General features: G+C 46.5%; 1 protein-coding gene across 1 annotated transcript; it reads right to left on the bottom strand.

Moving 5' to 3' along the window:
- Positions 1 to 2,880: 2,880 nt before the first annotated feature.
- On the bottom strand, positions 2,881 to 12,881 carry atn1 (atrophin 1). Its single transcript, XM_076109456.1, has 9 exons — positions 12,794 to 12,881; positions 12,206 to 12,307; positions 11,673 to 11,792; positions 8,678 to 11,502; positions 8,305 to 8,521; positions 6,587 to 8,162; positions 4,267 to 4,434; positions 3,897 to 4,077; positions 2,881 to 2,914 (listed from the first exon to the last, which is right to left on the bottom strand). The coding sequence occupies exons 1-9, from the start codon at positions 12,818 to 12,820 to the stop codon at positions 2,881 to 2,883; spliced, it is 5,250 nt and encodes a 1,749-aa protein (XP_075965571.1). The 5' UTR covers positions 12,821 to 12,881.
- Between the last annotated feature and the right edge of the window lie 912 nt (positions 12,882 to 13,793).

The raw sequence follows: 13,793 nt of genomic DNA, 5'->3' as shown, positions 1-13,793 counted from the left end.
GGTGAAACAGGCAACAGACTCTGTGCTCAGTTAGCACTTGTGCCACTTTGCAGGTTGTCTGGATGCTGCTGGCTGCAGATGAACGAGATGTTGCTCAATCAGATGTTTCATTGACCATATAAATACTTCTGTATCTAATTAAATGGGACCAACAGAGGAGCTCTAATGTAACAGTAAAATTGGAGATTACAGTCCTAACAGGAGTGTAGTGACAAAAAATGGACCTCAAGAGAAGCAGAGTAGCAGGGCCCAGGCAGAGAGACAGTGGACCGGCGCATTACAGAGGTCATTAGATAAACTTAATGAAGTATGACAGCTCCAGCAGGAGGAGAAAGATGATTTAGGAGCAGATACAATTGCAAAGTGTGTTAAAACTGTGCCTCTCGGGCAAAACAGATAAAAAAAGGAAGATATTTTTGCTGGAGGGAGCTGTGGGACAGGGACTTCACCAAATCAGTCACTGTTTGCATAAAGTACAAAGTTCAAGGATCAAACCCAAACATAAGATCTATGATAGTGTAGCTTTACATAGTCTGTGAAAACATTTGGAAGTTGGTGTGTCAATTGTTTTTACTTTTTGCATGAACGTCTGTATACGAATGCTTTCTTTGGAAAATGGCACAGGGGATAGTTAGAGCTCATTGTACGTAGAACCAGCTTCACATTCACCTGTTTTGTATTTATGACCTCTTCTTCGGTTATAATTAAGCAATTTAAACCTTTACACGGTAGATATAAACCTGGCTCTAATTAGATGAGAGCACGAGAGTAAGGAGGATGTTGATCTGTGGCCTTGTTTGTTTGTTCCACACACATTTGTATCACATGAAACTAAAGTGCTCACAAATCATTTGTAGTATTTGCAGTCTCGCTGCTACCACACTGCGGTCTGTCATCAGTGACAATACATGTAATTACAGATAATTTCATAAAGCACAGGGATGCACTCAGCAGTCTCAACCTGACACTGTGCATTATCCTGATGCACTAAACCGTTCATATGTAGTACTAAAAGTAGGGCAATATGAAAGAATAAGAATTATTTGCAAACAATTGTCCCAGATTTGAAAAGAAGAGCTGCTAAGAATAACCTTTATTTGACATCCTAAATTGCTAGAAGAGGCTGTAGTAATAACTCCAGGTTGATATGAAATGCAGCGTTCAAACATCTTTCATCCACACCTATCATAACATCCTTATCCGCCCTGAGAGAGGACTGATGAAGTGCTAAGAATATCCCCCAGATGTGATGCCACCAGAGGGGAAAATCAGATTTGTCCTGCTAGAGGATACTTTACATTATGTTGACACACTTATTCAAGGTGACTTTAAATGACACACAACCTACATACCAACTCACACACATGCCCTATCCAGTATATATATATATATATATATATATATATATATATATATCCAATGTCACTCTCCTGACTTAGATCGTTCTTACAGATAAGGCTATCAATCAATCAGTACGAAGAGATTTTATTGCGAAAATAAAGAAAAGGGATGTAGACTTTAGGCATCTGGAGATCCATGTAAGACTACTTTAAGACTATTAAAATGAAGTGCATCGTTACAACAAAACATGTATTTTGTAAAAGTTGTCTAGCCAGATCTACAAATCTGCGAGCCAGCAGTGGTTCTGTCTTGCAACATGAAGGCCGTGTTCAGTGATCCGTGTCCTTTTGAAGGAGATTCCTCCAGCCGGACACGGTGAGAACACACACAGCCCTGAGCCTTCAGCAGTAAATCACACTCTCGCAGCTCCTCCTTTCTTTCTCCTTTTTCATTTCTCTCTTTATATATATATATTTTTTTTCTTTTCTTTTCATTTTTACTGTGCAGTGAGGAATGCTCGCTCTACAGGGTGGCTGGTGTTCACTGGAGCGCCTCAACTCCCATGTCTCACACTCATCCCATGTGTCTCCTATTAGCTACACTCAACCAAGAGAGGGAGGGACGGAGAGAAAGAGGGGGGGGGGGGGGAGTCCGAAAGAGAGAGAGAGAGGGGGGAGGGGAGGAGAGTCAGGAATTTGATATGCTTTGTGCATGAATGACTTGTATAAAACAAAGACGCGGCAACTAGTCTGAATGTATGTGAGGGGGAAATAGCGCACGCATGAATACGCCAGAGACTAGCAAAAAAAGATTATAATTTATTTCCAGATTTTTTTGCCTTCATTTGCATCTTGTTTCACAAGGTAAATTGAAAATAAAAAATAAAAATAAAAACCGACTGCCATACCATGAAAATGTAAAAAAATAATACAAATAATATGTACTGTATATATAATTATATCATTATCAACAAACAGACAACATTAATCATAATAACAATACTATTGATAATAAACATAACATAACACTAAATTGCTGGTCTCATGCATATAGAACGCCCCTCAGGTACAAAAGAGGGGGTAATTACTAAAAATAGAACCAAAAGTTCCACCAGTTCAGAATAAGCGCCTAGCTACATGCAATGACATAAAAGAGACTCATGTACACATTCCTTCTGGCATCAAGTATTTTACACATACTGTACTTCACTATTGCCCCCTCCATCTAATATACTGTACAGAGCACGATACAAAACAGGACTGGAGTTTGAGAACATTATGCAGGGAAGCGCCGGAGTCTGGATCTTCAATGTGGTGCAGTTAGCAGGGACTGTGTGCAACGTTTTCACGCCCGCCTCTCTCTCTTTTGTTAATCCTTCAAAAATCTTCTAGTTTTCTTCAATGGATTCCCCGTCCATTAGTCCAGCTTTCATTTAGAGTCTTCGTTCCTTCGTTGTTTTCAGTGCTTTTCTTTTGCGTTTCATTTTGCACACATTCTCCCTCGTTTTTCCTCCATGCTGCTCTTTGTCGTGCCCCTCCCTCACAGGGTTTTGTCACTTTCTTTCTTCAGGTGACTAAAAGGTCAAAGGAGAAACCATGTTAGAGTGCAGTTTGAAGTAAAAAGTCACAGCTAAGGTTAGGGTTCAATTTCATCTCAGATAATTGCAGCATTTACTCCCAAAATAATGGCTATTTTGGGGATACATTTTAAAAGGTTTATTTGAATCCATAGATTGCATTTCTCAGGACTTAAATATGCACAGAGGTAAAAAAACATTTTTCAAACACCCCAAGTCACACAGCCAAGCTGACTTTTACAGGTTAATTGTAACAAACTAATCCACAGTTTGTGCAAAAACAACAACAGTAGCAGTGGTTTTAATTTGTGCTGTTTGTAGACTCAACCACTGATTAAGGCTTGTTCAAAGTTTATCAAAATGTAAACCAGACATGAAGATTTCTGATACCTGACATGTCCCAAAAAAGTACCAGGTCTTGTGTCAAATTTAGGCCATTGTCGTATGTCAGGTCGAGTTTGGTTATTTTAAGAAATTTCTCTCCCATCCATGAAAGCCATTGTTCCAAGTAGATTCACAATGGGCAGAGGGAAAGAGTGTAGCCAATGAATTGCATCAACTTGGTGAGCTTTAGAAATGATTAATTGTTCAAGTCATTTTCTTGTTCTGGTTCCAGCTTCTTAAATTTGAAGATTTTCTGCTTTTCTTTTTCTTGTATCATAGTTAATATACATATTTGGACTTTGCACTGTTGTTTGAGCAAAGTGAAGACAACACCTTGACATGTTATTGAAACACATTATCAATTATTAGAAAAAATAATCGAAACATGAATCGGCAATTAAAACAGAATATCGTCAGTCTCTGCTGCATTAACAGAGGCCCAACCAATGGAGACACACACACACACACCCACCCACCCACCCACACACACACACACACACACACACACACACACACACACACACACACACACACACACACACACACACACACACACACACACACACACACACACACACACACACAGCCTCCGTACCTGTAATACTCGTCCTGGGTGAGGGAGTGGTGGTGATGGTGATGGATCCACTGTTGTTCCAGGGCCAGTCTCTGGATCTGCAGCTCTGCGCTCTGGGCCTGCTGCATGGCCTGGAGCTGATGAGCTGCCGACATTGGACCAGTGAGGGAGGACTGCTGGGGCAGGTCACGGAAAGGAGCACCTGTAAAAAATAAAAATAAAAAAAAGGAGGAAGAGGAAAGAGGAGGAGCAGGTGGGGATACGAAAGGAAAATGGAGAAATAATGGAGCCGAAAGGGCCCCGAGGTCAATCATCGTCATCATATTCAAAAAGTCTCTTCATAATCTTTCAGCACTGTGGAGTTTTTAAGAGAGAAAAACTGAACAAGTACATGGACGAGGAGCCTTCTCCTCACCGAACAGCTGTTGGCGGAGCACCTCGCTGTCAGTGAGGGGGTGAGCCAGGATGGGGGTGCCTAGTGTGGCTCCTGGGTAAGGGAGGCGTGTCAAAGGAGACCCCGACGCCAACGGGTCCATCAGGGGGTGTACCCCGCCCGTCGCTGGATGCCAGTGATGTAATAGGAAATACAGGAGATATTTAATAAGAGTCAAATTATGAATTCAAAACAAAGATAATGCACACAGCATGTAACACATTAACATTAATACATTATGCTACATTTAAGAGATGTCTGATTGGTGGGAACACAATGAGCAGCTGAGACAATCGAATAAAGTCAAAGACATCTGGATTCTGGAGGCAGTGCAGAGTCAGTAAACTTAATGGCTTTTGCTAAAGTGTAAATGTGAAATGCAAATATTAATTTCCATCCATCAATTATCTGTTACAGCTTATCCTTTACAGGGTGGCGGGGGGCTGGAGCCGATCCCGGGCTGACATTGAGCGAGAGGCGGGGTACACCCTGGACAGGTCGCCAGGCAATCACAGAGCTGAAACATTAGCCTAATTCCAATCCGGTCCCAACATCTTCCCGCTCCGTGACGGAGCGAACGATGTTTGTACTCACACTCACAGCTGAATGAAGCACTGTTTTTAAGTCGTAGGCATAAATACAGCTGCAAGTTACAGGACAAACTTCCCTCTCTCCAGCAAGGAAGAGATAAATGAATATCAGACAAAAACTGGGTTACGTTGCAGTTGCTCCAATTCTAAAATAGCATATATACATAAACGTATAGAAAGTATAAAAATAACAAATAAGTATGTAGAAAATATGTGCATTAAACTACAATGTATTACAACAGTGTAAATAATAAGGCTGAATACAGTGTCTATGATTGTATAGTGTGTAGAAATGCTGTATGACAGTATGACAATATGAAATGTCTATCTTAGTTTGAGCAGCTTGTGAGTAAATGTTTGTACGGGTAGTCGCACTGAATCATCTGTAGGGAGTGTGTTCCATGACGAACACAAATTGGCGTTGCACGTGGTCAGTAGGGGCAGCTGGTTAAATCAGTATCGATGTAGACTCACTCTTTGAGAGTTTTATAACCCACTTCCACTCCCCGCTAACTGGTTTGGGATGGCACTTTATATGGCGAGTGGAAGTGAGTAGGGAGAGGTTGTAGGAACCAGATTGGAATTGGGCCATAGGGTAGACAACCATTCACGCTCACATTCACACCAACGGGCAATTTAGAGTCATCAATTAACCTAAATAACCTAAACTGCATGTCTTTGGACTGGGAGGAAGCCGGAGGCCCAGGAGAAAACCCACGCTGACATGGGGAGAACATGCAAACTCCACACAAGTTCAATACATGAACCCTCTTACTGTAAGGAACCATCATAACCATTACCCCTCCGTGCCACCCCAAATATTAATAAGCAGGTTTTTATTTGACTTTCAACATGAATTCTTTCAAGAGACAAAAGTCTTCTCTTGTTTGTCATACATTTTCTGCTGATTGGTGTTACTAAACTGAGATCTGAGTAAACTAAAAACTCTTGAGGGACTTTGAACTTTAAAGCTTGCAACATTTGAACAAATGAGTCAGATGACTAAGAGGAAACTATGACCCAATATCACTTGAAATCAAAGAAAACCTGTGTTTAATGATTAACTACACGAATATAAAATGATTCACATTGAAGTTAAAGGATAAGGCTGGCTTTGTTTTTCTTACCGTCTACAATTCCAACAAATGGACCAAAATCATCACTTCCCTGTCCTGTCTTTGGAAAACAACCCCAAGCCTACTGTTTAATTATTTTATTAAAAAAGCTCAGTAATCTCCTAAAACTGCTGTAGCAGCATTGTAGTTACAGGTGTAAATAGCGCATTTGTTTGGGACTATTTGTTTGGGACTATTTTGGGACTATTTTTGGACTATTTTGGGACTATTTTCAGCCAATGGATTAAGACACATCTAGTGTGTCAATCCAGCATACACTGCAGCATGGTGCATGTAGGATTGAATCCATACAAACTACAACACCCATCCTAAAGAAGGAATGTGTCATCCACTACAACGGTGTGGCTCCTGGCTCTTCGATTTGTTTTTTTAATGGTGGTCTATGGTAATAGAATATCGCAAGCCTCATCCTTCCCTTTTTTTAGTATGCAAACCTTGCATGTGCCAACAATTATTTTTTGACTACAAAATCTGTTCATAGTAACACATCTGGGTAATCTCAAGGCGGTTGATACTGATAGTAGGAGCATTTGTATCAGAAGTGGTTAGTACCTGTGTCTTGCTGGTGCAGGTGAAGGTGTGAGTGGATGTGTGAATGCTGGTGATGATGAGGTGTCACGTTTAACATCTGAAGACGCCCCAGATTCTCTCCTCCACCTCCATTTCCTCCCGTTCCTCCTCCACTTCCTCCACTTCCTCCTCCTCCATTTCCACCACTTCCTCTCCTTTCTCTTTCTCTCTCCCTCTCCCTTTCTCTTTCTCGCTCTCTGTCCCCAAATGCCGGCAAAGCTGCTCGGTCTCTCTCCCTCTCCCGTTCTCTTTCCCCACTCCTGTCCCGCTCATAGGGGGCAGGAGAGCGAGTGGGAGTGGGGTAGGTCTCAGGGGGAGCGGCTGGAGCAGTGGCTGGTGGCAGATGAGAGGACAGGGAGCTGGGAAAAGAAGACTGGGGGACCGGGTGATGAAGTGAGGAGGCATTGGACGTTGGCGGAGCAGGTGGAGGAGGAGCTGGCGGAGGAGCAGCAGGGCCTGCTGGGGCTGGGGGGGCAGTCGGTGGTGCAGATGATGGGTGAGAGGGAAGAGAGGGTGTTAGGAGAGATGAAGGGGGTGGATTGGACAGGGACTGAGGGGCAGGAGGGTTGGGAGGTCGGGTTAATGGGGCCAGAGTCGGGCTCTGGAGGTGCGGGGGGCCAGTGGGAGGAGGAGTGCCATAGAGTGCCACCTCATTAGCTCCTGCTGCACCTCCTCCAAGTAGCAGGGAGTGTGCATGTGTGTGTGCATGTGCATGTGCATGTGCGTGTGCGTGTGCTTGGGCATGGGCATTGGCATTGGCATGAGCATGAGCATGGGCGTGAGCATGGGCATGGGCATGAGAATGAGAGTGAGCAAGGGCAAGAGCAGCGTGATCATGTAGGGCCCCATGTTGGTAAATCCGCTCATCACTCTTAAATTCAAATCCTTGCTTCATCCGCTCTCGATGTGCAGCCACTGCATGAGGAAAGCCAACTCCTCCGAACCCTGCACCCCCAATCCCTCCATGTATTGGGCCTCCTGCCATTCCAGCGTGGCCTCCAACACCTGGACCCCCCTCAAGGCTGCCACCATACAGAAAACCCAAGATGGCTGCAGCTGTAGCTGCATCAGTTGGCAGGTGATGCGGGTGGCCTAAAGCATGATTCTGGAACTGAGGAAGGAAGAATGAGGGGTGGACGTGGGGATGGCCATGGTGAATTTGCGCATGGTGTGCCTGGGCACGACTTGCTGCCCCAAGTGGAGACATAGCATGAGGGCGAGCATACTCGCTCAGGGTTCTCAGCGCTGGGGTGTCAGGGCCTAGATATGGACCTCCTAAACCTATTCCCAGGGATCCCTGAGGGCCAACGACTGTTGATGCCCCACCCATTGATGGCAGAAGGAGGGAGTGTGGGATGGAGTGAGCGAGGGATGGGTGGAGATGGTGGGCTTGAGCGAGGTGAGCATGTGGGTGTGAGTGATGATGCTGGGCGTGAGGGGGAGGGTGGGAGATAGAGTTGCCAGAGGATGAAGGGTCGAGGATGATAGAAGACGAGGAGGGGAAGAAGAGAGAGGAGCCCTGGCGACCCCCTCCAGCGGCGTTGATGTCCTTCTGCTGCTGCAGAGAAAACAGTAAAAGACAGTAAATCACACCTGCCCTGATCTGCTTTACTCCCTTCCAGTTAAAATGACCAATTTAATCTACATCAAATCCATTAAATTTGACAAGTTGCATAATTATCACTCTTAAAAGTGCACACCTGTAGATGTCGATCCAGTTCCCTCTCACGCTCACGCTCCCTCTCCCGTTCCCTCTCTTTTTCTCTGAGGTCTCTGGCCCGTTGCTCGACCTCCCTGCGGGCCCTTTCGATCACCTCATTCCTCTTCTTCCACAGTTTGGAGCCGTCCAACGGGACAAAGAGGACATCACTGCGGGCGCAGGAATTCCCGCTGCCACGGTCGAGGACCTTGTGAAACCTGGACACAAGTGACACAGCAGAGTAAAATATCATTACACCCACCAGGAGTCAGAATCACCGTTACTGTTATTTACATCTGATAGCATACAGAGGGACTGAACAGAGTGACACATTGACAATCTCAAATCGGAGGATGATGATGTTTTGACATTACCTTGCTGATTGGCTGGCGTGGATGGGAATATCTACAGGTTTGGGCTCAGGAGAGGGGCTTCTCAACACCGGTGGTGGGCTTTCAGTCTCTTCCCTTTCTTCTATTGGTTCTTCTTTGATAACAGGTGTGGGAGGTAGGCCCAAATCCAAATGTCCGTCTCCACCAGGGAGTGAAGAACTGGAGGCAGCGGTCAAAATGCTGTTGTTGTTGTTGGCTGAGTTACTAAGAGGTGGAGGTCCTTTTGAGACATTTTGAGGCGAGAGTGATTGCGAGTTTGTATTGCTGCTATTGGTTGCGCTACTGTTGCTATTGCTGTTGGCCATGTTACTGCCACTCCCATTGGAGTGGTACGTTCCACTGAAGGGAGGGTGGCTGTTCAAAGTACCATGGAAAGGGGAGGGACGACATCCAGGTGACACACCTGGCCCAGGAAGGGGCATGTTGGGTCCAGATGAGGAGCCAGGGGGAAAAGATGAGAAGCCTCCCATCTGATTTGTGGATGGGCTGGGTAATGGAGACAGAGGTGTTGGAGGAGTCTGGGTGGAGGACTGATAGTGTGGGGGACGTACATTGGGTGCCATACCTGATGGAGGTGGCTGGGTGTGCGAGGCCTGAGGTGGGGGTAGAGGAGGCTGAGGTGGTGGTGGGGCATATGGAGCGTTCGGAAGGTGTCCATGATGGCTGGAAGAGGAGGAAGGAGACAGTGCAGGAGGCTGATTTGGCCCTCCACGGTTTTGGTACAAAGCAGAATCTCGCAGGTTTGAGTCTCTCTCTCTTTCTCTGGACCCAGACTGGTAGTGGGGGTGAGGTGGGTGGGGGTGATGGGTTCCTACAGGCCCTGAATACTCTCTTCCCAAGTTTGGAGTCACCCGAGGGGGGCTGAGGTACTCTCGATTTGTGCCAGTAGAAGGAGGAGCACCAGCAGGAAAGTCTTTTCCTCCTGTGGGAGGATACTCTCTGTGAAAGTGGTCTGCTCCAGAGGGAGGGGTTTGTGCCTGGTCTATGGTAGGAGGGAAGTCTCGGCTGGATGGGTTTGGGGGATGTGGGTGGGGCAGTGGGGGCAGGGAAGAGTGGGAAGGGTGACTTGGGTTGCTTTGGGGTGACGCAGGTGGGTCTCGGTTCAGCATGGGGGTTGCAGGTAGCCCGCCGGTTGAACTTGGGGGGTTTCCCTGGGGAATGGAGTTGTTGTTTGGGTTACTGTTGCCTACAACCTCTCTTGTCTGACCCCCAAACTCACCCCATCTGCCTCCATCTTTGTCTCTGGGATGCCCCCCTCCAGTTCCGTTGGGGCCAAAGTCTCTACTCTGGTTTTGGTTTGGCAGAGGAAACTCCCTCCCTGCATCCCGTTCCCTTTCTCGCTCCCTGTCTCTGAAACCTGGACCAAAGTCTCTTCTTTCAGTACCCAAGTTAGGTCCATCCCTCCCAGAACCTTGGAAATCCCGGTTCTGACCCACTGGCAGAACCCCAAACTCCCTGCCTTGGATGCTGTTGGACCCACCCATCCCACCACAGGGAGTATTACTATTACTTCCGCTACTATTGTTGCTGCTGTTGCCAATGGGAGCAGAGAACTCTCTGTTGATCTCCCTCCCCACGCACTCCCCCCTCACTCCCCTCTCCCTCTCTCCTGCAGCCCCCCTCTCTCTGTCCCCTCCCCCTCCAGCGTACCTGGGAAGGTACTCCCTGTGGGGGTGGGGGTGAGGATGGGGGAGGTAAGAGGGGTGGGAGGAGGAGTGGCGAGAGGATGGAGGGTTGTAAACAGAAGGAAGTTGCTGCTGCTGCACAGGGGGCTGGTGCTGTGGTTGGTGTGGGTGGTGGTTGCCAGGGTAACGGGTGTATCCCCAGCTCCCCTGGCAACCGGTTGCTGTGCCACCCTGCCAGCTGGTGGAGCCGTAGTGGTGAGGGTGGGTGGAGGGTTGGGTCTGGGACTGGGACTGCTGCTGGGGGCCAGTCTGTGGCAACAGAGAAGGGGGAGTAGACTGAGCCTTGTCCAGGAGTTTGTCTGCCTTTTCTATTTTGTCTCTTTCTATCTTAACCTCGGCAGGCTGGTTTTGTCCCCCGAGCTCCAGGGGCTTCAGTGCAGGTGGAGGAGGAAGAGGAGGGGGTAAAGAGTGGGGAATGTTGGGGCTGTTGTGGGAAAAATCCCCTCCGGAGATAGTGGTCTTGGTCACACACTGCGTGCTGGCTTTGGAATTCATTCGGCTGCCACTAAGTGCACCATCGACGCCTGTCGGTCCACCGTACTCAACTTTACACATCGATTTGGAGTCCAGGGAGAAATAGGACTTCCTCCCGCTATTGCTGTCATTTGATGTGTCCCCTGCTCCACGGAGAGAGGGGGTCGGACCAGAGGAAGAGCAGGGAGTGGAGGAGGGCTTAAGAGACGGACAGTCTTCAATTCGTGCGTCCATATCCCGCTTTTCTCCATCTCCACAGGACTCTTCCCCTCTCCCCTCTCGTTGTGCTCTCCTGTCGTCTCCCGCCACCTTCCCCGCTCCTCCCTCCTTGCCTTTCTCTCGTTCCCTCTCTCCTTGCTTTGGTGAGTCGGGGCCATCGGAATCAGAGTCCAGGCTACCTAAAGGGGAAGCGGAGAGACTTGGGGACGAGGAGCGATTGTCCTGGTCTATATCCCGCCCACTGCTCAGACTACTGCTACTATTGGCCAGGCTCCCTACAACTGAACTCCTACTGCCCTGGGATTGGCCATCTTCGTTGTCACTCTCACGGGATTGGCTGGCAACTGAGGTTGGAGGTGGGACAGTGGAAGGAGCCGAGCTGTCAGTCGAGTGTGTTGATGTTGGAGGGTTTGGGGTTGAGGCCGATTCCTGACAAAAAAATAAGAGCATTTCTGGATGAGGTAAAAATGTAAATTTTGTGAATGTGGTTATATTGTTGGATAAAACTCTGAATAGCTTAGACAGTGCCTTTTTGGATGATTTAGCAAAATCAAAGCTTTGTAATTAGTCTTTATATAACAGGTTGCATTTTCACAAACCTGAACTTTCTGCCTCTTTGGAGGAGACACAAGTTCCTCCCCCTCACTCTCTGATGAATCATGCCCTTGTGATCTGCGACTGAAGCGATTTCCAGCCAATTCCTCACCAGCACCTCTTTGCTAAAACAACACAAGACTTTTAATTCTGTAGTGATGCTTTTGAATCCCTAATAGGCCTATGACTGTTTTGAGAACAAAGCCACACTTGCATGCATGCATGCACACAGAGACACACACACACACACACACACACACCATCGATGTCAAACACTAAACATGAAAGATTTCAAAGCGCAGTATTGTAAAACACACTATCAAACAATACTGACACTGCAAGGGTATGTCTGTGGCAATCATACTGATGACTCATGCACTGACAGCACACACACATGCTCTCACACACACAAACAATACTATACACAGGGACAGTATTTTTTATTGCTCATGACTCTTGTACTTGCATGCACACACATAACCGTATGGCCAAAACCACGACAAGGAAGAAAAAAAAAAGGAAAAAGAGGTGCGCTAACCGTCTGTCTATCGTTGCGTTCAGGGCGAGTGGGGCTGGTGTGCGGGCGTCTGCCCCTTCTCTCCTCACTCGCCCCCCGCCGTCGCCCACTGCGCATGGGCATCTGCAAACCCAAAGTCCAGCAAAGGAGGAAGATATGGACAGGATTAGAAAGCCTTACATGTTAAAATGATGAAGAGTTACAGGTATAAGGAGAAATACAGAGATAATTAAGAGATGTGTTGAATGGAGGGTAAATAGAGTTAATACAAGACCCCAAGAGAAGTCTGTTTGTGAAGTTTGTTTAATTCAAATTGGAATGTAGAAAAGACAACAAGTGGAGGATAAAATGTGTGAGGGAGGTGAAAAGAAGAACAGGCCATAATTGTAAGAAGGCCACAGAGAAGAGGAAGGAATCGTAAGCAGAGGAGATATAAACGTGCAACGTCACAACCAAATAAATAAATTGCATCTTAGTCATCTTGGTTATTTTAATACTATCACATGTTGAACTAATTATGATTTAGCCACATTCCCACATGTGGCTACATTAGGCAGGTACACAATCCCTGATCTCAATGAAAAAAATATATGTAGGCCTTGTTCATACCGATTCTTTGTGTGTCCGTGTTTTCATTATTTCTTCTTTAAAATGACCATTTTACAACACAAGCCATTGCAGGGACTGAACTGGTTCCTGTTGGTTACTGACTGGGCTGTGTGTTACACCATGAGAGCTACCAAAACCTGTAAAGAAGCATAAACAAAGAAGGCATTATTCAGTATTTGTCTGCATTAGAAATCCTACAGAGAATCCAGTGTTTTGCTGAAGAACATTAGTACGAATGCAGTGGTAAACAATATTGTTTGCTATCTGCACCATGTGTGGAGTGTGGAATTTGTGACGTTATGAAAACATCTGACTTTAAAACTGCAAAAGCACTGTTGCAACATTTAAATTTCCAGCATGCTTCACACTGTATCGGAACAACTGCTTTTCACCGCGCTCCAAACTGTTTCCTCTCTGCCTTCCGTCTTCACCACGGCAGCAAAAATAATCCACAGGCACAATCGGTTAACCCACTCGCACTACCAGAATGCACTGGTCTGGATATTGTTAATTGGACATCGAAGGAGCAGATGAAAAAGAGCGGAACAGAAAAGACTGATTGGTAGACTGCATTTTGGATGGGGGCCTGCAGAAGACTCCCTCAAACATCTTGAGGATATGGGACCACACCCCCCCCCCCCCCCCCCTCCTTCTTGCACCTTCACCACAACAGCCAAAACCCACAGCCACTTGTGGTTAACCCACATGACCTGGTTATGGCTGGCAGAATCACATTCTTATTTATCCATTCAGCCAACCATTAGGGAAATGCACAATTTCGAGATCCTCTATCCATTTGGGTGTGCCTGACAACGTAGGTGGACTACTGTGCAAGGACCGGCCTAATCCATTCATTCATGTACCACTATGATGAAAAAATGGCTCATGTATATTGAATGAGGATATAAATAGTCCACGCCACTGGATGTAAGAAGAAAAGATATATTTGGCTGAGCAGTAAGAAGAGCTGTTGTACACTCTGCTGTGCAGCCAATAAATA

The sequence above is a fragment of the Anarhichas minor genome, unplaced genomic scaffold, assembly GCF_050575085.1.
Source record: "Anarhichas minor isolate MPS153535 unplaced genomic scaffold, ASM5057508v1 ptg000041l, whole genome shotgun sequence".
Classification (NCBI taxonomy): domain Eukaryota; kingdom Metazoa; phylum Chordata; class Actinopteri; order Perciformes; family Anarhichadidae; genus Anarhichas; species Anarhichas minor.
Note: the sequence above shows the minus strand (reverse complement) of the source record. Positions and strands in the feature narration are given on the sequence as shown.

Excerpts from the sequence above, each read along its gene's own strand:
- atn1 (XM_076109456.1), bottom strand. The coding sequence starts at position 12,820 with ATGAAAACACGGACACACAAAGAATCG. Across the intron at positions 12,308-12,793 it reads CACGGACACACAAAGAATCG|ATGCCCATGCGCAGTGGGCG; the intron begins GTATGAACAAGG and ends TTGGGTTTGCAG. Across the intron at positions 4,435-6,586 it reads CCTGCACCAGCAAGACACAG|CGACGGGCGGGGTACACCCC; the intron begins GTACTAACCACT and ends ACTGGCATCCAG.